This window comes from Oncorhynchus gorbuscha, linkage group LG04 (genome assembly GCF_021184085.1).
Source record: "Oncorhynchus gorbuscha isolate QuinsamMale2020 ecotype Even-year linkage group LG04, OgorEven_v1.0, whole genome shotgun sequence".
Classification (NCBI taxonomy): domain Eukaryota; kingdom Metazoa; phylum Chordata; class Actinopteri; order Salmoniformes; family Salmonidae; genus Oncorhynchus; species Oncorhynchus gorbuscha.
Window position 1 is genome coordinate 35,277,591 of NC_060176.1, and position 25,846 is coordinate 35,303,436.

The following is a 25,846-nucleotide window of genomic DNA, read 5'->3' on the forward strand; positions in this document are numbered from 1 at the left end:
CCTGCCATTAGGGAGATTCACATTTGATTGAGATGGGCTTTCAAGTGTTTAGAAAAGTGAATTGATCGAGGCTGACAATACGGGGATCATCTGGAATGTGAATGGTTCCTATCAGTCCTTTACGAGCTGAGCTCATATCACCGAAATAGCAGCTCCATCAACAGAGATGTATGCCAGACACCCAGTAGGCCTTTCTCTCTCTCTCTCTCTCTCTCTCTCTCTCTCTCTCTCTCTCTCTCTCTCTCTCTCTCTCTCTCTTGCTCTCTCTCTCTCTCTCTCTTGCTCTCTCTCTCTCTCTCAACAGCTCAAAGCCACTCTTGCTCCTGGGATATCGCTTGCCTCATTCCTGCCCTATCTTCTCACTTCTCAGCCTGAAACCAATTGAGTTTTGGTGGTCAAGTTCTTATGCACAAGATATATTTTCTTTTTTTTGTGGTCACAGTAAGCAAATGATACCTTATGAAGCCATCATAAGCCCTTCATAAGGCCTGAAGCATTTACAAGCAGATGTTGAACTATATAAAAGGGTAGTATAAGGCTTATGCCACATATGACAAAGCAAAAGACGTGAGGATGGTATGGTAGACATTAGCTTCTAAATAATTTGTGACGCATTATTGGTGGCCTTAATAGGGCTTATAAGGGCTTTAATTAAGCGTTATTGGATATACCTTGTTTAAAGTGTGACCCTTCATTTTTTTAGTGTGTAATTACTGTCAATTAATTTTAACCTTGGAAAAAAATTGCACTAGCAGGTTTGAAGGACCATGAAGGAAAAATTGAATGGTTTAATATGTGGTCAAAATACTGTTCTCAAAATACTTTTAGTATGAAATGTTTTATGCACTGTACCTTTGAAAATCAAGTCAATGTTGAGTGAGCAGTTGAACTAAGGTGTCATTTTGAAAATTAGGGTAGAGCCAATCTCCAAAATCCTAATTGAACCCCAATGTGTAGAATTGTTGAAGGCTTGACTGGCTCTCTCTCTGTGTGTGTGTGTGTGTGTGTGTGTGTGTGTGTGTGTGTGTGTGTGTGTGTGTGTGTGTGTGTGTGTGTGTGTGTGTGTGTGTGTGTGTGTGTGTGTGTGTGTGTGTGTGTGTGTGTGTGTGTGTGTGTGTGTGTGTGTGTGTGTGTGTGTCAGTGGGTTGGATAAAAAGCAGAAGGAAAATTTCCGTCTCGTGTAATAAATCTCTCTATCTTGACAGCTGCTGGAAAAGTTCCATTGTGAAGTGAACGGTAAGTGGTTCTATTTAAAGTTTATTCCTTTTATAGGCGTCAGTGTACTGGTTTAGATAACCCTTATCTTATACGCACTAAGAACAGTATAAAAGCTCTAGAGGCTTGCACAGTGTGCCCTGTATCACTCGCTCGTTCTCTCCTCACATCCACACACATTGGCGTGGCAGTAGGTATACTGGCAACATGGCACCGAAAAAAGTGGAACCCAAGAAAGTAGAGCCTAAGAAACCAGAGCCCAAAGCAGAGGCCAAGGCAGAGCCAGCAAAGGCTCCTGTACCTGAGCCTCCCAAGGAGCCTGAGGTGGACCTCAAGAGTATCATTCTAGATTTCACGCTGGACCAGATTGAGGAGTTCAAGGAGGCGTTCACCTTGTTCGATGAAACACCGACGGGCGAGATGAAGATCAGGTACGCCCAGTGCGGAGACCTAATGCGGGCCTTGGGTCATAACCCCACCAACACTGATGTGCTGAAGCTGCTGGGCAAGCCCAAGGCTGAGGAGATGAATTCCAAGCTGGTGGACTTTGAGACTTTCCTGCCCATGCTGCAGCATATCTCCCGAACCAAGGAGACAGGGACCTTTGAGGACTTTGTGGAGGGTCTGAGAGTCTTCGACAAAGAGGGGAATGGCACGGTGATGGGGGCCGAGCTCAGGCACGTTTTGGCTACCCTTGGGGAGAAGCTGATGGAGAGCGAAGTGGACCAACTCATGATTGGACAAGAGGACTCAAGTGGCCATATCAATTACACCGAATTTGTCAAACACATCCTCTCTACGTGAGCTGCTCTTTCTTGAGTCACATTACAAATTCTACTTTAACATTGCCTGGCTCAAAGGATTGAATGGAACATATATTGCCCTTTCTGTCTGTATGCTGAACAATGTTGATTCCTAAATAAATGCCCATCATTCTAGGTGTGTTAAGTCATTTTTTGAGAAATACTGTTTAAAAAGCAACAGCAGCAGTAGATATAAGCCTCCAAAGTTGGCTAGGTTTGGTGATATACGGTCATTGCTGAGAAATACTGTCAGAATGTTTCTCCGGTAAAGACAAGCTGTTGAAACCCATTTAGTGTCTGATTCAAAACCGAATAAGTCACAATACGGACTCTGTGTAAATACAGTACATGACATCAATTAGTAAGTGTGAGAGTTGGGTTTGTGAGTAAATCACAGGCTTCCTATAGGGACAGATCACACACCAGCTGCTTTCCAGAGCTCAAGACTGATTGATACCCCACATGTCACAACAAGGTCTAGGATTTGCTATATTTTTGAAAAGGTCACAATAGATCATAGGCCAGGATTCAATCTGAGGCATGTTGTAGGGCGCTGTCGACAATGCGCCTTCTGAAGCCAAGGTCCCCACGTTCGCTGAGATTGCATTCATGACCTTTTCATGTCAAGCGCTGTACAGCGCATGTCAGATTGAAATTCATTGAATCCCAGGCACAGTTTCTGAATATACAGTGCCTTCAGAAAGTATTCACGCCTCTTGACTTTTTCCACATGTTTTTGATTTAGAGCCTGAATATAACATTTATCATGTTTAGATATTTTTTTTGTCACTGTCCTAAACACAAAACCCCATGATGTCAAAGTGGAATTATGTTTTTTGAAATGTCTTGAGTCAAGAAGAATACAACCCCTTTGTTATGGCAAGCCTAAATAAGTTCAGGAGTAAAGTTTGCTTAACATATCCCATGATAAGTTGCAAGGACTCACTCACTGTGTGCAATAATAGTGTTTATTAAGATGATTTTTAACTGACTACCCCATCTCTGTACCCCACACATACAATATCTGTAAGGTCCCTCAATCGAGCAATACATTTCAACCACAGATTCAACCACAAAGACCAGGGAGGTTTCCAATGCCTCGCAAAGAAGGGCACCTATTGTTAGAAGGAAGCCTGTACAGAATAAAAATATTCCTAAACATGCATTCTTGCAATAGGGCACTAATGTAAAATTGGAAAAATGTGGTAACGAAATTAACTTTATGTCCTGAATTCAATATTGTATATACCACTCTTTATATTTTAAATAATATTTTTGAGCGTGGTGATGTTATGGGTATGCTTGTCATCGGCAAGGTCTAAGGAGTTGTTTTAGGATAAATAAAACAGAAAAGAGCTAAGCACAACCAACATCCTAGAGGAAAACCTGGTTCAGTCTGCTTTCCAACAGACACTTGGAGACACATTCTCCGTTCAGCAAGACAGTAACCTAAAACACAAGGCCAAATATACACTGGAGTTGCTTGTGACATTGAATGTTCCTGAGTGGCCTAGTTATGGTTTTGACTTAAATTGGCTTGAAAATCGATGACAAAGTTGAAAATGGCTTTCTAGCAATGATCAACAACCAACTTGACAGAGTTGGTGAATAAAAAAATAAAAAAAAGTGCAAATATTGTACAATCCAGGTGTGCAAAGCTCTTAGAGACTTACCCATAAAGACTCACAGCTGTAATTACTGCCAAAGGTGATTCTAGTATGTTTTGACTCAGGGGTGTGAATTTATTATTTATTTTTTACATTTTTATTTCACCTTTATGTAACCAGGTAGGCTAGTTGAGAACAAGTTCATCAAGGACATCAACCACCCGAGCCACGGCCTATCATCCAGAAGGCAAGGTCAGTACAGGTGCATCAAAGCTGGGACCGAAAGAGTGAAAAATAGCTTTTATCTCAAGGTCATCAGACTGTTAAATAGCCATCACTAGCCACATACAGAACAGTTCAAATATTTTTTTGTAAAGGTCATGCCCTAACATTAGAGAGCCTGTTTATGTCTCTATTTGGTTTGGTCAGGGTGTGATTTGGGTGGGCATTCTGTGTTGTATTTCTTTGTGTTTGGCCGAGTGTGGTTTCCAAGCAGAGGCCGCTGTCTATCGTTGTCTCTGATTGGGAATCATACTTAGGTAGCCTTTTTTCCCACATATGTTGTGGGATCTTGTCCTTGTATTGTTGCTGTTGAGCCCCAGAAGGCTGGTTCTCTTTTTCTTGTTTTACCGGTTATCATCAAAGAATATGATTAACCTACCCCACGCTGCATCTTGGTCTAATTCCACCAACGACGATCGTTACAGTAAAGTCTAAGGTGGGTGGGATGTGGAGGGTTTAATTATGTGTTATTCTAATAAAAGTTATAGCCATTAGACCAAAAAACACTGTGTTCAAGTGAAAATGCTCAACAGTAAAATGCTCCTAGTAGAATGTTTGTTTAATGCTAATGAAATCTGGAAAAAAAGCAAAAGACAGGTTAGAATTATTATTTTCATAATTACATTTTTTATGTTTATACTATTGCAATGAATTACTAATCAAAGATGGTTTAAATATAATCAAGCTTTTAGGGAGCAAATTCTGAGATTTGATTGTTATGCTTTCGTTGTCTTGTTCTTGAGAATAGTGCACAAATAAATATTCACAGGGCGGCCATATTCTTTAATGAGGGTTGAGTGCCATGAAGTGGCAGGCTTTGATATTTACATTGTTGATCAATAGAATTAGACGAAGTAAATTCATAGGCTGTGGTCCAAACACTTAAAAGACACACTTCCTCATCCACTTCCTCATCCACCTCACCTTATGCCCTTCGGGGAATCCCCTTCACCATCATGGAGGGCGGTCCAAATGATTAGCCAACCAAGGAAAGTTTGCAGCGTAAGCCCCTCAGCCCTCGTTTTTAGTCGGCTTGCGAGTGAACAATTACAGTATGTTCACTACGGGGCCTGAAACTCATGATTCAATTTGGAACGATTGTACATCCACTAAGAAAAGTCTTCGAAAACTTAAAAACAACATCAATGGAGAAGTCAACATACAGGTGTTAGTAAAAATGAATGCAAATCATTTAGAAATTGTGCTACTAATGCACATGACGGCACAAATACAGTTGAAGTCGGAAGTTTACACACACTTACATGCTGACCAGACCAGACACGTCGCGTCGTCACGTCGTGTCGCCAAATAAATGTAGAAATCCATGCTATTCAATTATTGCACCAACAATGCTCGCGCGAGCCAACGAGCATCTTCGATGCAAGGGCTAAAGTAGAAGGCATTCCTATTTCTGACGCAGATCGCGTTGCAAGTCCTGCCTCTCCCATCTCCTCATTGGTTTGTAGAAGCAGGTACCCACATGCCATCTCCTCATTGGTTCTACCCACGTGTGTGATTGAAAGACAAACTTTGTTTCCTGTTGTCGTGGTAATACTATGAACGTTTAGATGCGATCACCATATAAGTTCAAAGATGAAAAAGCCTGGAATGAGGAGAGATGACTAGAAACAATTTGGTTGGCCGTTTCATGTGTGGATTAATTGTCGGAGTAGAGGTCCTTGTGCATTTCAGGTAAAATAACAACTCAATGTTTATATCCCAGGACAAATAAGCTAGCAACAGCAAGCTAGCTAAATAGGACAAATTAGCTAGCAAGTGCAAGCTAACTAGCTAAATTGTCATACATGTTTAATCCTTTTCGACCTGTCCCCAAATTAATGTCATTAGTTCAGAGTTTGTTTTGATATTTTAACCTGCGTGTCGTGATCGCGTTACGTGTAGGGGGACAAAATGAATTTATGCACGATATCGCAAGATGGCGCAGCCGGTTTGGGTTCCATTAAAACTCGTTTCACAACCACTCCACACATTTCTTGTTAACAAACTAAAGTTTTGGCAAGTCAGTTAGGACATCTACTTTGTGCATGACACAAGTACATTTTCCAACAATTGTTTACAGACAGATTATTTCACTTATAATTCACGGTATCACAATTCCAGTGGGTCAGAAGTTTACATACACTAAGTTGACTGTGCCTTTAAACCACGCAGCCGTCAAACCGCTCAGGAAGGAGACGCGTTCTGTCTCCTAGAGATGAACATACTTTGGTGCGAAAAGTGCAAATCAATCCCAGAAAAACAGCAAAGGACCTTGTGAAGATGCTGGAGGAAACAGGTATAAAGGATCTTTATCCACAGTAAAACGAGTCCTATATCGACATAACCTGAAAGGTCACTCAGCAAGGAAGAAGCCACTGCTCCAAAACCACCATAAAAAAAGCCAGACTGGTTTGCAACTGCACATGGGGACAAAGAACATACTTTTTGAAGAAATGTCCTCTGGTCTGATGAAACAAAAATAGAACTGTTTGGCCATAATGACCATCGTTGTGTTTGGAGGAAAAAGGGGGAGGCTTGCAAGCCGAAGAACTTCATCCCAACTGTGAAGAACGGGGGTGGCAGCATCAGGTTGTGAGTGTGATTTGCTGCAGGAGGGACTGGTGCACTTCACAAAATAGATGGCATCATGGGGGTGGAAAATCTCAAGACATCAGTCTTAAAGCTTGGTCGCAAATGGGTCTTCCATATGGACAATGACCCCAAACATACTCCCAAAGTTGTGGCAAAATGGCTTAAGGACAACTAAGTCAAGATATTGAAGTGGCCTGCACAAAGCCCTGTCCTCAATCCTATAGAAAATGTGTGGGAAGAACTGAAAAAGTGTGCATGAGCAAGGAGGCCTTACAAACCTGACTCAGTTACACCAGCTCTGTCAGGAGGAATGGGCCAAAATTTCCCCAACTTATTGTGGGAAGCTTGTGGAAGGCTACCCAAACATTCAACCCAAGTTAAACAATTTAACTTCTTATGGCTTGGGGGGCAGTATTTGAACTTCTGGATGAGAAGAGCGCCCAAAGTAAACTGCCTGTTACTTGGGCCCAGAAGCTAGGATATGCATATAATTGGTAGATTTGGATAGAAAACACTCTAGAGTTACCAAAACTGTTAAAATAATGTATGGATGGAAAATCCATCCAGGAAGTGGGATTTTTTAAAATGTGGGTAGTTTTCAATTGAATGCCTATAGAGAATCTAATAGGTTAGAACCCAGATTGCAGTTCATATGGCTTCCACTAGATTTCAACAGTCTTTAGACATTGTTTCAGGTTTGTTTTTTCAGAAGAATGAGACCTTTCTGTCTGTGGACTGTAGAATCATGAATATGCTATTGTCCAGTTGAAATATTATCGATGAGACCTTTCTGTCTGTGGACTGTAGAATCATGAATATGCTATTGTCCGGTTGAAATATTAGCGATTATTTAGACAATTGAAAACCTCATTTGACATCTTTCGACGAACTTTACCAGTACTATTAGGATGTATTTGTCTGCATGTTTTTACCACCTTTGAGCCAGTGGATTACTGAACAAAACCCGCCAACAAAACTGAGTTTTTGAGATATAAAGAGGGACTTTATCGAACAAAACAAACATTTATTCCGTAGCTGGGACTCTTGTGACTGCAACCATATGAAGATCTTCAAAGGTAAGTGATTCTTTTTAGCGCTATTTCTGACATTTGTAATTCCATTACTTGGTCGTAAAATGTGTGTATGCTTTTGTAAGTGGGGCGCTGTCCTCAGATAATCGCATGGAATGCTTTAACAGTATAGCCTTTTTGAAATCTGACAAAGTGGCCTGATTAACAAGAAGTTCATCTTTAAGCCGATGTATAACACTTGTATTGTTTATGAATGTTTATTTATGACTATTTCTGTATTTTGAATTTGGCGCTTTGCAATTTCACCAGATGTTGTCGAGGTGGGTCACTAGTGGAATGCCTGCGCCAGGCAATGCTACCAAATAGTAATTGAGTGTATGTACATTTCTGACCGACTGGGAATGTGATGAAAAAAATTATTCTCTTTACTATTATTCTGATATTTCACATTCTTAAAATAGTGACCCTAACTGACCTAAAACATGCTATTTTTATTAGGATTAAATGTCAGGACTTGTGAAAAACTGAGTTTAAATGTATTTGGCTAAGGTGTATGTAAACTTCCGACAACTGCACATCCTGTAAAAAGTAAATATGTTTTTGTTTGGTTATCTTTTAGAAATAAAACATTTTCCTTCTTCAGAAGTTCCAGCTAGGCAGGCTAATGTTAGTTAGCTAATGAATTTACTATCTATCATACAGTAGGCGTATATTAATAAATATATATTTAATATAAGTAGACATGCACTCATAATTAACTGTAGAGCATATAAAGCACCCATAAGCTACAGGTGGCTGAAAACACAATCATTGAGGGATGAACGAGTGATGAATTTCTGGCCAAGGGTGGTCAATTTAAAAATAATTCCTTCCTCCCTTGCCCTGCAAGTGTAAACTCATCAGACATAATTTTACATCATCAGCAGTGTCCACCTAATTTGAGGGCTGAGGGGATTGGGTGTGTCTTTTAAGTGTTGACTGCAACCAGAGTGTTCGCCAATGCATTGATCATGTGACCTTTAAGCGGAAACCGCATCTGAGAATTTGTTTTCACCGGACGACGCCCTCGTTCAGATTTTTGACCCCCCTAAAAATTGGGTAAAGTAGATCATACACAGATTATACATACTTTGTTGTAACCCTCATTCGTTTTAACAGAAAACACACATATATATATATATATATATTTATATATATATATATATATAAAAATATAGTTTATTTTCCATTAAAAAAAAACGGAAATAGCGTCTGATAGGGGGCATCTATACGCTAAATTAATTTGGAGACAGGTCGAAACACATGAAACATTCATGGACATTTAGCTAGCTAGCTTGCTGTTGCATTGGGTTGTTATTTTACCTGAAATGCACAAGGTCCTTTTTCTGGATCTTTGTAGAATTTTAACCAATTTTGAGTCACAAAAAATAGCGTGTTCTCTACTCTGACAATTAATCCACAGATAAAAGGGGAAACCTAGATAGTTATTTCTCCTCCTCCAGTCTTTGTCTTCTTTTGTGGACTTTATATGGCGATTGGCAACCAACTTTTAATAAGGTGCATTACCACAAATTAGAACCAAGTTCTATTTTAGCGCCTGGCTATGCAGATGCTCGTGAGCAGTTTGGATGAAATGATTAAATAACATGCATATGTACATTTATTTTGCAATACTCACATATGCAACACGGGGCGGTATGGTCAGCATGTAACATGCTGACTACACCAGGCATGCGCACGTTGATTTTGTCCATCCACACCATACACAATCAGGACACGCAGGTTGAAATATCAAAACTAACTCTGAACTAACTATATTAATTTGGGGACAGGTCGAAACACGTGAAACATTTATGGACATTTAGTTAGCTTGCTTGCTGTTGTCCTGGGATATAAACACTGGGTTGTTATTTTACATTAAATGCACAAGGTGCATTTTTTCCTGGATTTTTGCTGAATTTTTACACTTTCTGAGTCACAAAAAAATTGTGTGTTCTCTACTCCGATAATTAATCCACAGATAAAAGGGTAAATTTAGTTAGTTTCTAGTAATCTCTTCTTCTTCTGTGGACTTCATATGGAGGTTAGCAACCAATATTAAGGTGCATTACTACAACCGACTGGATTGTGGACCTCAGTTCAGCTTTCAATCACCCACGTGGGTAACCAATGAGGAGATGAGAGAGGCTGGATTTGAAGCACATCATGCATCAAAAATAGAACCAAGTTCTACCCAAAATTACAACCAACTAATTGCAGCATTACCGCAAAAAAATGGAAGAGGAAAGTGGAAGGGGTAAAAAGTAAGGAATTTGTCTATGCTAGTTTCATTTAATTTAAGGACCAAAAAATGTACAGCCGTGCCATATAGATTGCAAAATAGTTGGGAAGAGATTTTTGATGTACCGATTCCATGGCACATGGTTTATGAACTGATACGCAAAACGACACCCTATTCGAAATGTTGAATTTTTCAATTTAAATTATTATACAGAATTCTTGCAACCAACAGAATGTTATTTATATGGGGGATACAACCTTCCCAGCACTGCAGATTTTACTGCGAAGAGGCAGAATCATTAGATCATTTGTTTTGGTACTGTCCATTATGTAGCTTGTTTTTGGTCACAGGTCCAGGAACGGTTGAAGAATTGCAATATTTATCTGGAGCTAACCCTGCGGACAGCACTACTGGGTGATCTGAAAAGTCATAGTCAGTCGATCAGTAATATAATAATACTTTTAGCAAAAATATATATTTTCAATTTACAATCTGTAGGAACAATGAGAATAGAAATGTTCAGAACTTTTGTGAAACCTCACAGCACAGTTGAAAAATGCATAGCAAATAGAAATCCAATATGGATGGTGTTAGAGATAGATGGGAGGGATTGAATGGAGCTGAAGGTTGGGGCTAATAACAACAAGATAACGAATGTAAAACATACATAATGTGCCCGTAAAACGGATATAGCTTAAGAACTTTTTGAAAGAGCACAGTTTGAAATATATGGCAAATAGAAATCAAACCGGATGGATATCATCCATATATGGGAGAGGTTGAGGGTGAGGAAGGACAAGAGTTAAAAACAAACAAAATAAAACTATTGTAAAATAGTGTGTCCATAAAATGTATATAGTATGTATAAGATGGAAATACAGGTCTGTGTATGTATGTATATAAATATATATATTTGATAAAAAATATATGGGGGATTGGAAGTGATTCAGTCAATTACATTGATCTACCTGCAATATTACAGCTGACCCCCCCCACACAAAAAAAAAAAAAAAGTTATATTTTAGCATGCACGTGAGCAGGTATGTGTAACAGGTGTGATTGAATAACAAGTATGTGTACATTTATTTTACAATGCGTGTACGCAAATCGCAGGCGATGTGGTCAGCATGCTATGCCTCGATTACACCGACAATGTTTTGCACACAGAAGTACATTAATTTCCAATGGAACATTGCACTTGCCTTGCAGCATTGCGTTGCAAAGGCAGTTGACGTGCATTCTGTGTGTCTCTTATGTTGGATTTATCGAATATATTATTCAAACTGTATGCGCAGGCCGCTTGACAGAAATGGTAGCAAGCAGAAGGTGATTTATGAACTTTTGTTGCACACATATCCAGACGATGCTGCGTATTCATCGTTGGTGTGATCGAAGCGTTAAAGTGGAAGGTAGCGAAATGGTGTATCCAACATCAGACCAGGGTGACCGCTGAAGAACATTTATTGCACCGAAAATGTACACCTACGGCATTGACTTTTTGTTTTAAAAAATCCCAAAACAACAACGAACAATTCACTCTGATAAAAACGGAATCAATCTGAACACTCCCAAGTCCCAACTTCGGCAGACACATTTCAGTCTCGCTGAAGATTGTAGCCGCAATCACAATATTTTATCACAGATAACACAATCAAAGATATTTTAACGGATGAATAAATCATCCGCTTTGAGAGAGGAAGCCCAATGGCCGGCAGTGGGGGAAGCAGGAACGAGATGGATTTTGGCTGACATTCTGCACATTTTCTCATCGATGAAACATTTGATCTCAATACAATTTCCTATTCCCTACAATATGTTATTTGTATAAATCGTGTTGTTTAGAATGAGTACAAAGACGAATTGGGTTATTGCACACGCGCACTTCACAGAGGAGGCGTTCCCTAACGGAAAAATGCAGATGTCTGCTAGAACGCGCCAATAGGATCTCGCTAGCTTGTGCCTACCTTGCTTGTTCTGCCCACTATGGCTCATTCGTTCCCATTGGAGATGACAGGCTGTGGTATATCTTGTTTTAGTTTAACAAATCTTTGACTGAACCGAATCCGTTTGTCTCCACTCGATATACGTCATCAATTTTGGCACCAGGCGTGTCCGTCCGTAGCCTCTCGCTTTCCATCTCCACATTGTCTTTACGATATGGCGACTCTGTGTGTTGACGGCTGCCCTTCGCTCCGAAAAACAGTTTTTTTATTGTTCAAAACGAGCATTATTTTTGTGTTTCTATTTAATCCGTCTCTAAACACTCGGCTGTATTCTGAGGAGGACCCCGTGGTTATACTGACAAGCGCGACTGTCAAACAGACTTTGGTCAACTCTTCCACAGCTTGGCTGGTCCAGTTCTACTCATCATGGTGTGGTCACTGCATCCAGTACTCTCCTACCTGGAAGGCACTAGCTGGCGATGTAAAAGGTGAGTCTTATGGATATTTAGCTAGCTATCACGGTCAAAGAAAATGTTTGCTAGCCTTTTCTAAATGATCTCTCCCTGTTGTGTTTCTGCTATCTTCTTAGCGGATAGCTAACAACGTTAGCTGGCTAATATTATTAGCTGGTTGATAACTAGCTAGTTTGGTAGCTACCTTAATTGAGTTTGGATTAAAATGTGATACACTAGTTAGCTAACATTACAAATAACAATAACGGTAAGCATCATCATGATGTTAGCTATTGCGTGCATGTTTTCTTAGCTAACGGTAGCTATTTGGATGTTTTTTTTTCTCCCTCGTCTGCTCTTCTCGTCCGTCAACATATGGTACTGTTTAACACCGTGGTTGGTTTGAGATTAGATATTTGTCGAATATTCGGACCTTAAATCTTCAATAGGTCGCGAACGATTTGATCTAACGTTACATACACCAGATGAGGCTCTTTTATGAAGTAAAAAAGCTGTACAACATTGCAAGGGTCTTATTTTTAAACAGCCTTGCGCACTGACACTAGTTAAAGAACAGTCAACAAAGTGCATGATCACAATATTCAAATTTCAATAGCTCTTACACCACGTGACTTGGCAACCTCATTTGTTGTTTGAATAACAGTTTTAACATACTGTATACTGCACACTTAATGAGTGTATATAATACTATACACTATTAGTTAATTTTAGTATACTGTAAACGAATGGTATCCTTTCAGTTGAGTGTACTAGCTCTTCGCTTGTCTACTGGAAGTTGATGCTGTTGCTATGCAACCTCTTGCTAGCTTGTTAGCATAACAAATGACTAGCTAGACATTTTACGTTCTGTTATAGTCACAGCCGTGATTTAACCAGTTTTAGAAACGTCTGAGTGTTTTCTATCCACACATACTAATCATATGCATATACTATATTCCTGGCATGAGTAGCAGGGCGCTGAAATGTTGCGCGATTTTTAACAGAATGTTCGAAAAAGTAGGGGGTAGGATTAACAGGTTAAAGGTAGACCAGTGATTAGCCTAACATGCTGACCACACCGGTCACATCGTGTACCCGAGCGTTGCAAAATAAATGTACATGTTTTTCAATCATTGCACCCACACTGCTCGTGCGCGCCAACGAGCGTCTGCATTGCCAGGTGCTAAAATAGAAATAGAAATAGATTATATTTGTAATGCGGAACGCTCTGCATGTCCTGCGCTCTGCAAGTCCTGCTTCTCCCATTTCCTCATTGGTAATGCACATTATTAGTTTGTTGCCAATCGCCATGTAAAAGAAGCCTGGAATGAGGAGAGATTGAAACGATTCGGTTGACCTTTTTATGTGTGGATTAATTGTCGTAGTAGAGGACCTTGTGCATTTCAAGTGAAATAACAACTCATTGTTTATATCCGGACAAATTAGCTAGCAACAGCAAGCTAGCTAGCTAAATAGCACAAATGAATGCTTTTCGACCTGCCCCCAAATTAATATAATTGGTTCAGAGTCTGTTTTGATATTTCAACCTGCTTGTCATATTTGCATTTGGTGTGGGGGGACAAAATCAAGTAGAGCACACGCGCGTCAGGTTTGGGCATTGTGTAACTCAAGTAAAGTCAGCTAACCCACATTTTCATTTTTTGGGAATAGAGTTTATCTACCTATTTTACAAGAATAGTGTCATTTTCATTAGTGTTTACCATCCTACTTATCCACAGTGCTTAGGCTTTAATGGGGTCACCTATTGATGTTACCACTGTCCCTGATGTAGACATTATGAATAATGTCCAACCATAAATAAAATATGATCTAAATCAGGGTAATCTAGTCAAGTCACTTTTAATAACAGGTGCACTGGATGCTGCAGCAGAAAGGATCAGAGAGCTCGAACATCAAGTCCAGAAACGGAGAATAAGCCACTCCCCTCAGTTACAAGTCAACAGATTCTGTGCTTCTGATGAAGATTTTCGATTCTATACCCATTTCCAGTCAAAGATTTGCACTGCATCTAAGCTGGTCCAATGGACAGAGAATGGGATTGCTAATTGGACAGGAAACAACCGCCAGTCCTAACCGCATGTTGCAAATCATTGACAAGTTCTTCCTGTATTGCTGCCATTTAGCTTTAGGATTGAAGGTGAAGGTCTTGTCTGACATCTCTAGTAGAGTTCGACCGATTATGATTTTTCAACGCCGATACCGATTATTGGAGGATCTATAGTGGAGGACCTATAGGACCTAAAGCCTATAGTGATTATTCGGACAATTTAATTTAAATATATTTTTTTAAATGTGTAATTATGACAATTACAACAATACTGAATTAACACTTATTTTAACTTAATATAATGCATCAATAAAATCAATTTAGCCTCAAATAAATAATGAAACATGTTCAATTTGGTTTAAATAATGCAAAAACAAAGTGTTGGAGAAAGGTAAAAGTGCAATATGTGCCATGTAAGAAAGCTAACGTTTAAGTTCCTTGCTCAGAACATGAGAACATATGAAAGCTGGTGGTTCCTTTTAACATGAGTCTTCAATATTCCCAGGTAAGAAGTTTTTAGGTTGTAGTTATTATAGGACTATTTCCCTCTATACCTTTTGTATTTCATTAACCTTTGACTATTGGATGTTCTTATTGGCACTTTAGTATTGCAAGTTTAACAGTATAGCTTCCGTCCCTCTCCTCGCTCCTCCCTGGGCTCGGACCAGAAACACAACGACAACAGCCACCCTCGAAGCAGTGTTACCCATGCAGAGCAAAGGAAACAACCACAGGCTCAGAGCGAGTGACATTTGAAACGCTATTAGCGTGCGCTAACTAGCCAGCCATTTCACGTCGGTTACACCAGCCTAATCTCGGGAGTTGATAGGCTTGAAGTCATAAACAGTGCAATGCTTGACGCACAACGAAGAGCTGCTGGCAAAACGCACAAAAGTGCTGTTTGAATGAATGTTTACGTGCCTGCTTCTGCCTACCACTGCTCAGTCAGCTGCCTGTATGCTGAGTCAGATTATACGCAACGCAGGACACGCTAGATAATATCTAGTAATATCATCAACCATGTATAGTTAACTAGTGATTATGATTGTTTGTTTTTTATAAGATATGTTTTTAATGCTAGCTAGCAACTGACCTTGGCTTACTGCATTCGCGTAACAGGCAGTCTCCTTGTGGAGTGCAACAAGAGGCAGGTCGTTATTGCGTTGGACTAGTTAACCTTTAGGTTGTATCCCCCGAGCTGACAAGGTGAAAATCTGTCGTTCTGCCCCTGAAGGAGGCAGTTAACACACCGTTCCTAGGCTGTCATTGAAAATAAGAATGTGTTCTTAACTGACTTGCCTAGTTAAATAAAGATTAAATAAAGGTTTTTTTTTTTTTATCGGTGTCCAAAAATACAGATTTCCGATTATGAAAACTTGAAATCGGCCCTAATTAATCGGCCAGTCCTGGGTTCATTGCCCATCTGGATGACCAGAGAGCATGCGATTGTGATGATGCCTGACAAGTTCCAACAGCACGGTCCAGACGTCAGAGTTATCATTGAATGCACAGAAATAAGATGTGAGAATTCAACATCCTTACTCTTCAATCTGAGATATTCTCCTTTTATAAGAACACTAACACCTTCAAAGGGCTAATCGGGATTGCCCCATGTGCAGCAGTTACCTTAGTCTCTGAGCTCTACACCGAACCGTAACTACTCTCTGACCGAGACATCAAAAGGCTGTCAGGAATTGTGGAGTTACTGGAGCCTGGAGATGGTATCATGGCTGACAAGGGATTCACCATCGAGGGGATGTTGGCTGATGTTGGGACAAAGCTAATCATTCCCCCGTTGAAGAGAACAGCAATGAGGACACTGAAAGTATGCAGGCCATAGCTCATCTGAGGACTAGTATGATCCAATATTAGCCCTTCAAACCCACCTTCTACTGTCCTACACTCTTCCTGTTCAGCTCTGCCCGAATCCTTAAGATGAAATCAGTGACTGACTGTTGTGTAAATTAGTTTTAGTAAATATGTTATTTCTTGTTGGTACACTTTTTTTTATGACAGTTATTTTCAATCACCTTGTATGACCATTGTAAGTCAGTCATCTTATGGCATTCCCTGTGACAATCAGTTCTAGTCTGGAATTTGCTTGGGGAGACTGCATTGTAGACCCCACCTGGTAAATAAAGTTGTTGACACGTCAAATCCCTTAAGTTGCACAATCTTCAAAATGGTCGAACATTGTTTAAAATAGAGCCAATGTTTTAAAATAAACACCATAAACAGTATATTGTAGGCACACACAGAGCTCTATCAGTAATGCAGAGCAATGTTTTGAACATTGCAATGTTTTTTTACACCCGTAAATTTAGTTTTTCAAAATATTTTTGAAAAATTGGATGCATACTGGCATTAAGTGTAAAGCTGTCTGTTCTTGTCTTTGTTGCTATGAGCTGGGTGGCTAAAGATAAGTCACGCCATCTGGCCTTGAAGACAACAGCAGCATTATTTACATAATTTACAATTACATCCCCTCAGGCCATTTTCAGATACTCATCCATGTACAGTACCAGTCAAACATTTGGACATACCTACTCATTCAAGGGGTTTTATTTATTTTTACTATTTTCTTACATTGTTGAATATTAGTGAAGACATCAACACTAAGAAATGACATATGGAATCATGCAGTACCCCAAAAAGTGTTTTAAAAAATCTAAACAGTCTTGAAGTAGTTCCCACGTATGCAGAGCACTTGCTGGCTGCTTTTCCTTCACTTTGTTGTCCAACTCATCCCAAACCATCTCAATTGGGTTGAGGTTGGGTGATTTGGAGGCCAGGTCATTTGATGCAGCATTGTCCATCAACTCTCCTTGGTCAAAAAACCCGTACACAGCCTGGAGGTGTGTTTTGGGTCATTGTCCTGTTGAAAAACAAATGATAGTCCCACTAAGCGCAAACCAGATGGCATGGCTTATCGCCGCAGAATGCTGTGGTAGGCATGCTGGTTAAGTGTGCCTTGAATTCTAAATAAATCACAGACCGTGTCACCAGCAAAGCATCCCAACACCATTACACCACCTCCTCCATGTTTCACGGCAGGAACCACACATGCGGAGATCATCCGTTCACCTACTCTGCGTCTCGCAAACACACGGTGATTGGAACAAAAAATCTCAAATTTGGACTCATCAGACCAAAGGACAGATTTCCACCAGTCTAAGGTCCATTGCTCGTGTTTCTTGGCCCAAGCAAGTCTCTTCTTATTATTGGTGTCCTTTAGTAATGGTTTCTTTGCAGAAATTCGACCATGGAAGCCTGTTTCATGCAGTCTCCTCTGAACAGTTGATGTTGAGATGTGTCTGTTACTTGAACTCTGTGGCATTTATTTGTGATCAATTTTTGAGGCTGCTCACTCTCTAATGAACGTATCCTCTGCAGCAGAGGTAACTCTCGTTCTTCCTTTCCTGTGGAGGTCCTCATAAGAGCCAGTTTCATCATAGCGCTTGATGGTTTTTGCGACCGCAGATAAATTTCAACGTTCTTGAAATGTTCCGTATTGACTGACCTTAATGTTTGAATAAAATATAATAAATAAAAAGTGAAAAGTGCTCTTCCCTTATCTACATTAAAATAATGTAATTTCAGTAGTCTTTTTTTTCTTTATTTTCTATTTCGCATAGTACACCCTTGTTGTTTAATATGTAGGTAACTAGGCTCCAACAATGAATAATGTGGATCAAATAAATGGCATCAAAGGATACCATACAGCTTACAATAATTAACACCTTGTGAAACAGCTTCAAAAACCAACCCTGTTATATTTAAGATTTTAACACAAACGTTGAGAGTTTTGGGCCATTAATTTCTCACAGATTTGTTGTGCACTCACATGGCAATCATGAAATATTCTGCTGTGTGGAATATAGAGGAGGTGGTTGCTGTGTGGGTGTCACTTGTTATCAATAGGCAGCCAGTCTCAGAAGGGGGACTTGAAGAGGGAGACTGCAAAGTCCAGGCAATGCTGCTCTCTTTGTTCGGAGTGTGTGCAGTGCTAGTGTTTTTAGTTAATCTTTGTATCTCAAATATTTTGTGCTCAGTATGATATAGCAATATAACTTTCTTAGCAGATCATGACAGTGGCTGTAGATGATGTAATGGAAAGTTGGAGGGTGGTTGGTAATGGAGGACATCGGGTGAATAAGTGTCTGGGTGTTGGGCAGAACCCCTAGCTCCTGGAGAACAGGAGCAGAGTTAAAGGGAACAGGGTAGGAGACAGAAACTTAAACAAGCAAACACACAGGTTACACTTTACTGTGAAAAAAATTGATGGATTAGTGTAGTGTTAGGAATGGGAGATATGTACTTTTCAACACTTGGAAGGTATAGCCTAACTCAAGCTGATCCCCCTCCGATCCAGAGCACAGAGAATCAGACCGATTTGGACTCACTGGTTCTGGTGGATGGGATACCTCCTGGGGGGCTCGGACAGTCGATGGTCCTAAAGTCATTTGAAGAGGTACATTTTTATAAGTTTAGCAGAACTACCATTTCTTGCTATCTCAAATGGCAACCAAAGCTTAACATACTTTGTCTTTTGGGCTTCACCGAAGTGTAGGGCATCAGTGCTTCCAGTGGTCTACCGTCCAACTTCTCCAACTGTAGAAGATCGTTGGCTTCCACCGAGATAACCCTAGGAAGAGAATTTTTTTTCTGTTATTTTTTCTTTCACCTTTATTTAGCCAGGTAGGCAAGTTGAGAACAAGTTCTCATTTACAATTGCGACCTGGCCAAGATAAAGCAAAGCAGTTCGACAGATACAACGACACAGAGTTACACATGGAGTAAAACAAACATACATTCAATAATACAGTATAAACAAGTCTATATACGATGTGAGCAAATGAGGTGAGAAGGGAGGTAAAGACAAAAAAAGGCCATGGTGGCAAAGTAAATACAATATAGCAAGTAAAACACTGGAATGGTAGATTTGCAGTGGAAGAATGTGCAAAGTAGAAATACAAATAATGGGGTGCAAAGGAGCAAAATAAATTAATAAAATACAGTAGGGAAAGAGGTAGTTGTTTGTGCTAAATTATAGGTGGGCTATGTACAGGTGCAGTAATCTGTGAGCTGCTCTGACAGTTGGTGCTTAAAGCTAGTGAAGGAGATAAGTGTTTCCAGTTTCAGAGATTTTTGTAGTTCATTCCAGTCATTGGCAGCAGAGAACTGGAAGGAGAGGCGGCCAAAAAAAGAATTGGTTTTGGGGGTGACTAGAGAGATATACCTGCTGGAGCGTGTGCTACAGGTGGGAGATGCTATGGTTATCAGCGAGCTGAAATAAGGGGGGACTTTACCTAGCAGGGTCTTGTAGATGACATGGAGCCAGTGGGTTTGGCGACGAGTATGAAGCGAGGGCCAGCCAACAAGAGTGTACAGATCGCAATGGTGGGTAGTATATGGGGGATGGTGACACAACGGATTGCACTGTGATAGACTGCATCCAATTTGTTGAGTAGGGTATTGGAGGCTATTTTGTAAATGACATCGCCAAAGTCGAGGATTGGTAGGATGGTCAGTTTTACAAGGGTATGTTTGGCAGCATGAGTGAAGGATGCTTTGTTGCGAAATAGGAAGCCAATTCTAGATTTAACTTTGGATTGGAGATGTTTGATATGGGTCTGGAAGGAGAGTTTACAGTCTAACCAGACACCTAAGTATTTGTAGTTGTCCACGTATTATAAGTCAGAGCCGTCCAGAGTAGTGATGTTGGACAGGCGGGTAGGTGCAGGTTCAGTCTCACCTTGATTGATGACAGGAATTACATGCAATTATATTTCATATTACAAATACATTTCTTACATATCTCTTGGAGGGCAAGAAAATAAATTAACAGCTGACTATCATTTTTACCTGGTCAAAAATCTCCACATTGTTCTTAGTCCGTGCCTGAAGGTAGTCCTTGAAGGTGTTCTGATCTGGTTCGACAACTTCCACCACATCAGGTGGAGTTTCAGTGATCTAAAAGTACGTCATACAAAATAGCAATAGTCAAACAACACTAAGTCGATCACAAATTTATAAGACTACAGTATATGCAATAATTGTATGTACAATTGTGTTGTTTGCCTCATTCAACAGCTGCGGCGCCCGCCCGTACTCGGCCTAGATGCTACTGTTGTGTGCAATCTATTGACAATGTAAGATATTAAAATGTCTGATTTCTGTACAATGGAAAAACAAAAACAAATGGTAAAAAATATATAAAACTAACCTTTGGTGACAGAATATAACCTCTAACACCGTGTTAGAGGTTTACTTTTTTCTTACATCTATTGTGTCATACAGAATGCAGATTTTCATATTTGTAAGGACACACACACACACATTCTTTGATATTGCACTCTGCTGTGGTCAAATAAAGAAACCATTATAACATTTTAATTGGGACACTTACCGATCATGTGCCATGGTGAAACAACTGATGGGCTTCAATCACAGTCTTCAACCTCTCAAACTTCTGCATGCTAGACAGGGTACTGACCTTTTAAGCAAACAGTGACAAATTGAAACATTATGTGCTCTCTGATAAGACATTCATTGAAATAATACTAATTTCAGATATAATAGAATGTACTTAACCTTTTCTTTATTATGTACATTCTATTATTATTTCACTTACCCAGCTGTCCACCTTCTTGACAATTCCCTGTCAGAATAAGTGTAGGTTGATTTTGGCAATCATGTGTCTCACTCCGAAATGGCCAGCATGCATCTGTCAGCACGGCCTCTTTAGTAAAAGTCACCCTCCTGTGTGGCTGACCATCCTTCCCCCTGGTTAAGGGTATTTGGAATTACCATAATTGCTTACACCTATCCATTTGATTGATCAGGTTTAACTTATAGCTAGACACCTCAATATGACAGAGATATAACTATCAGTGGAGGCTACTGAGGGGAGGACGGCTCATAATAATGGCTGGAATGGAGTCAATTAAATGTATCAACCACATGGGAACCACGTATTTGATACCATTCCATTTACTCCATTTCTGACATTATGAGCCATCCTCCCTTCAGCAGCCTCCACTGAACTACATGTATAGCTCGCAACTAGCTAACGTTAGATGGAAAATGTTTGTTGAAAAGGGTTGTACATAGCTAAAACAGTCCAGTTATCTAATTGAAGTTAACTGCTTAACATTACATTGAATTGTGAATTTCTCAATGTTGCGATCAGTCTTCATAATACTTCGCCTGGTTTGGAAAGACAAAAGAAAATCTTGAGGGATGCCTTTGAAGTGCAAGCTACATACAAACAGAAAGCTGCATGCAATAACAGTTACAGTAGCTTAATTGCTAGCTAGCTAATGTTAGCTAAATAATACTGTCTGGCTAGCTAGCCAGCTACTGTAGCTGGTTAGCTGACTAGGCAGGTTGAGGTATAAAATTATAAGTACATTAGCTAGCAACGTCAATCTTAAAACAGCTTAAATTATTTATTCCTATTTAACAATTATGTACTTATATAACGACAAATACATGGTAAATAAAGTTCTCTTTCCAGTATTTTCGGTCCTCTGAAGCAGTAGGTAGTAGGCAGGTTGTCACAGTCAAAAACACCGACCTTGGAGAGCAATTCTGAGGTAATAATTTTGTGCGGACTGAGCATGCGTTTATGTGGTGAAATAGAACTAGAACTGCCTGCGTCCTCCTTCCTTCACGACTGCTACGAGGTAAAATAGAGCCAAACAACCAGCATAGCAACGGACGCTTTGGTTCATTAATCCGGTCAGAATGTTGCAAGTTGTAGCAACAGCCCTAGCAACAGAAGCTTGAACTCATCGATTCCCATTGTGATGTAGATGGGGACACTTTGGCATGACAGGTCCTCAGTTTCCCACGCCAGTGAGTTTGGGACAGACACCGTTGTAAGCTATTTGCGCAAGGCATAAGAAGCAATGCTTGACTTGGGCAGGAGCTCACCGGACCTGAGTACCGGCATCTCAAATGTTGTACTGCTTGAGCTCCTGGTCCTCCTATAGAATATTAGCTCAAAAGTATTATGGAGCTCCTACACCTAAATATAAACAGTACCAGCACCCAAAATGATTACCGGAACCTATTTCAGTCAAGCACTGATAAGAAGTAATCAGGTAGGCCTATTTCTTGACGTTTCCACTGGATCAGAGAATGACATTTTTGCATTTCACGCTGATTCATTATCGTAAGGGAGAAAGATGGAAAGATTTTTCAAATACGTTGAACTCTATTGTCATTCTCAATGGTTGTAAAAACACACTTTTTTTGTTTGCCTGTTTTGAGGTGAAGAAAACATTTCTTTGAGAAGCTCCACAGCTTGTTAGTGGTGGTGCGTTAAGCCAATCAGAAATACTATCAGATCCCCAAAATGGGCACGTTTAATATGCCTTCATTTGGGCGCAGGCCAGGTAGCCTATAGGCCTACTTATGTGCTTGCACATCCCTACTCAACATTCACACGAGCACTCTAAACAAAAGACAATGACTAAATGGACGAAACTCATAAGAAATAAACCAAAATTGGTTTGTCCACTTTGACAATTAATGGAGAATTAATGGTAAATGTACAACTGGTGACGTCTACATTGGCCATGCAGCATTTACGGTGTACGGCCTCAGCAGAAGGCAGGGCATTCATACTCCTTGCGCTTCGCTGAGCAGTGCAGAGCAGAGCTGTTGTCAAGGAAGTAAGTTTGTTTATACCACCCCCACCTACCGTCAACCAATTATGTCAATGCGGAGAAGCTATACAGAGCCCTCAGCATTGTTACAAAATTTGGGAGCGCATGGAAATGCGGTACGGAACTTTTGGTAAAACATGTAAGGTGTTTGGCAGTAAGTCCAACCGGCCTCAGAACTGCAGACAGGTGGGGTTATGGTATGGGCAGGCATGAGCTTCGGACAATGAAAGCAATTGCATTTTATCAATTGCAATTTGAATGCACGGAGATACTGTGACAAGATCTTGAGGTCTGTTATCGTACCATTCATCCGTTGCCATCACCTCATGTTTCAGCATGATAATCCATGGCCCCATGTCACAAGGAACTGTACACAATTCCTGGAAGCTCAAAATGTCCCAGTTTTGCATATTCACCAGCCATGTCACACATTGAGCACGTTTGGGATGCTCTGGAACAGTGTGTTCCAGTTCCCGCCAATATCCTGCATCTTCGCACAGCCATTGAAGAGGAATGGGACAACATTCCACAGGCCACAATCAATAGCCTGATCAACTCTATGTGAAGGATATGTCGTACTGCATGAGGCAAATGGTGGTCACACCGATACCTGTCTGTGGTAGCTGCTAGTGTAGTTAGTGATTAGACATTAGCTAACATTACTGTACATTTCAGTTACAATATGAGCTCAGCACTGCGAATAAACACTCCTTTTTTTTCTGTTAAGTTAAACAGCAGTTCCCTTGCCAGCTAAATCAGTCAACTAAAGAGTAGACCGTTTCTGATCTGCTTTATTTTACAACTTGATGAAGGAGCGCAATACATACAGTGCATTCGGAAAGTATTCGGACAACCTTGACATTTTCCACATTTTGTTACGATACAGCCTTATTTTACATTTGATTTAAATAAAAATCTACACACAATAAAAAACTGTTTTTTAGACATTTTTGCAAATTTATAAAAAATAAAGATACTTTCTTGCCACTGTATGTGAACCCTTTGGAAATGCCTGGATTTCTGCATAAATTGGTCATAAAATTTGATCTGATCTTCATCTAGGTCAGAACAATAAACAGTCTGCTTAAACTAATAACACACAAACAATGATGCGTTTTCATGTCTTTATTGAACACACTGTGTAAACATTCACAGTGCAGGGTGGAAAAAGTATGTGAACCCTTGGATTTAATAACTGGTTGACCCTCCTTTGGCAGCAATAACCTCAACCAAATGTTTTCTGTAGTTGCGGATCAGATCTGCACAACGGTCAGGCAGAATTTTGGACCATTCCCCTTTACAAAACTGTTTCAGTTCAGCGATATTCTTGGGAGGTCTGGTGTGAACCATCGGGTTGAGGTCAGGACACTGTAGAAGTCGTATTTTCTTCAGTTGAAGCTATTCTGTTGTTGATTTACTTCTGTGTTTTGGGTCGTTGTCCTGTTGCATCACCCAACTTCTGTTGACCTTCAATTGGGGAACAGATAGCCCAACATTCTCTTGCAAAATGTCTTGAGAAACTTGAATTCATTTTTCCATCAATGATAGCAAGCTGGCCAGGCCCTGAAGCAGCAAAGCAAGCCCAAACCATGATGCTCCCTCCACCATACTTTACAGTTGGGAAGACGTTTTGATGTTGGTGTGCTGTGCCTTTTTTTCTGTTCCTTCCAAACAACTCAACTGTAGTTTCATCTCGTCCACAGAATATTTTGCTAGTAACGCTGTATAACATCCAGGTGCACTTTTGCAAATTTCAGATGTGTAGCAATGTTCTTTTGGACAGCAGTGGCTTCTTCTGTGGTGTCCTCCCATGAACACCATTCTTGTTTATTGTTTTACGTATTGTAGACTCGTCAGAGATATTAGTATGTTCCTGAGGTTTCTATAAATCTTGAGTTGACACGAGAATTTTTCTTAACCTCATTGAGCATTCTGTGCTCTTGCAGTCATCTTTGCAGGGCGGCCACTCCTAAGGAGAGTAGCAACAGTGCTGAACTTTCTCCATTTATAGACAATTTGTCCTGCTGTGGACTGATGAACATCAAGGCTTTTAGATATACTTTTGTAACCCTTTCCAGCATTATGCAAGTCAACAATTCTTAATCTTAGGTCTTCTGAGATCTCTTTTGTTCGGGCATGGTTCACATCAGGCAATGCTTCTTGTGAATAGCAAACTCAAACTTGTGAGTGTTATTTATTGGGCAAAGCAGCTCTAACCAATATCTCCAATCTTGTCTCAATGATTGTACTCTAGGTTAGCTGACTCCTGACTCCAAGAAGTCATTAGCCTAGGGGTTCACATACTTTTCACAGCCTACACTGTGAATGTTTAAATTATGTATTCAATATAGACAAGACATAAACAATCATTTGTGTGTTATTAGGCAGACTGTTTGTCTATTGTTGTGACTTAGATGAAGATAGATCAAATTTGATGACCATTTTATGCAGAAATCCAGGTAATTCAAAAAGGTTGACATACTTTTTATTGCCACTGTACCTTATTTACATAAGAATTCAGACCCTTTTGCTATGAGACTCAAAATTGAGCTCCGACGCATCCTGTTTCCATTGATCATCCTTGATGTTTTTACAACTTGATTGGAGTCCACCTGTGGTACATTCAATTGATTGGACATGATTTGGAAAGGCGCACACCTGTCTATGTAAGGTTCCACAGTTGACAGTGCATGTCAGAGCGAAAGCCAAGCCATGAGGTCGAAGGAATTGTCCGTGGAGCTCAGAGACTGGATTATTGTGAGGCACAGATATGGGGAAGGGTACCAAAAAATGTCTGCAGCATTGAAGTTCCCCAAGAACACAGTTGCCTCCATCATTCTTAAATGGAAGGAGTTTGGAACCACCAACACTCTTTCTAGAGCTGGCTACTCTGTCAT

General features: G+C 40.1%; 2 protein-coding genes across 2 annotated transcripts in view; both read left to right on the plus strand.

The window, feature by feature from the left end:
* The first annotated feature begins 1,345 nt into the window (after positions 1-1,345).
* cmlc1 (cardiac myosin light chain-1) lies at positions 1,346-2,153 on the plus strand. Its single transcript, XM_046345168.1, has one exon. It carries the CDS (start codon positions 1,423-1,425, stop codon positions 2,017-2,019), a length of 597 nt encoding a protein of 198 aa, XP_046201124.1. The 5' UTR covers positions 1,346-1,422; the 3' UTR covers positions 2,020-2,153.
* Positions 2,154-11,843: 9,690 nt separating this feature from the next.
* The window catches only part of qsox2 (quiescin Q6 sulfhydryl oxidase 2), a 53,870-nt gene continuing 39,867 nt past the window's right edge, over positions 11,844-25,846 (plus strand). The window contains exon 1 of the mRNA XM_046346610.1: positions 11,844-12,242. Within this exon, the coding sequence (XP_046202566.1) occupies positions 11,969-12,242 (274 nt within the window). The 5' untranslated portion in view covers positions 11,844-11,968. The remainder of the gene's footprint in view (positions 12,243-25,846) is intronic.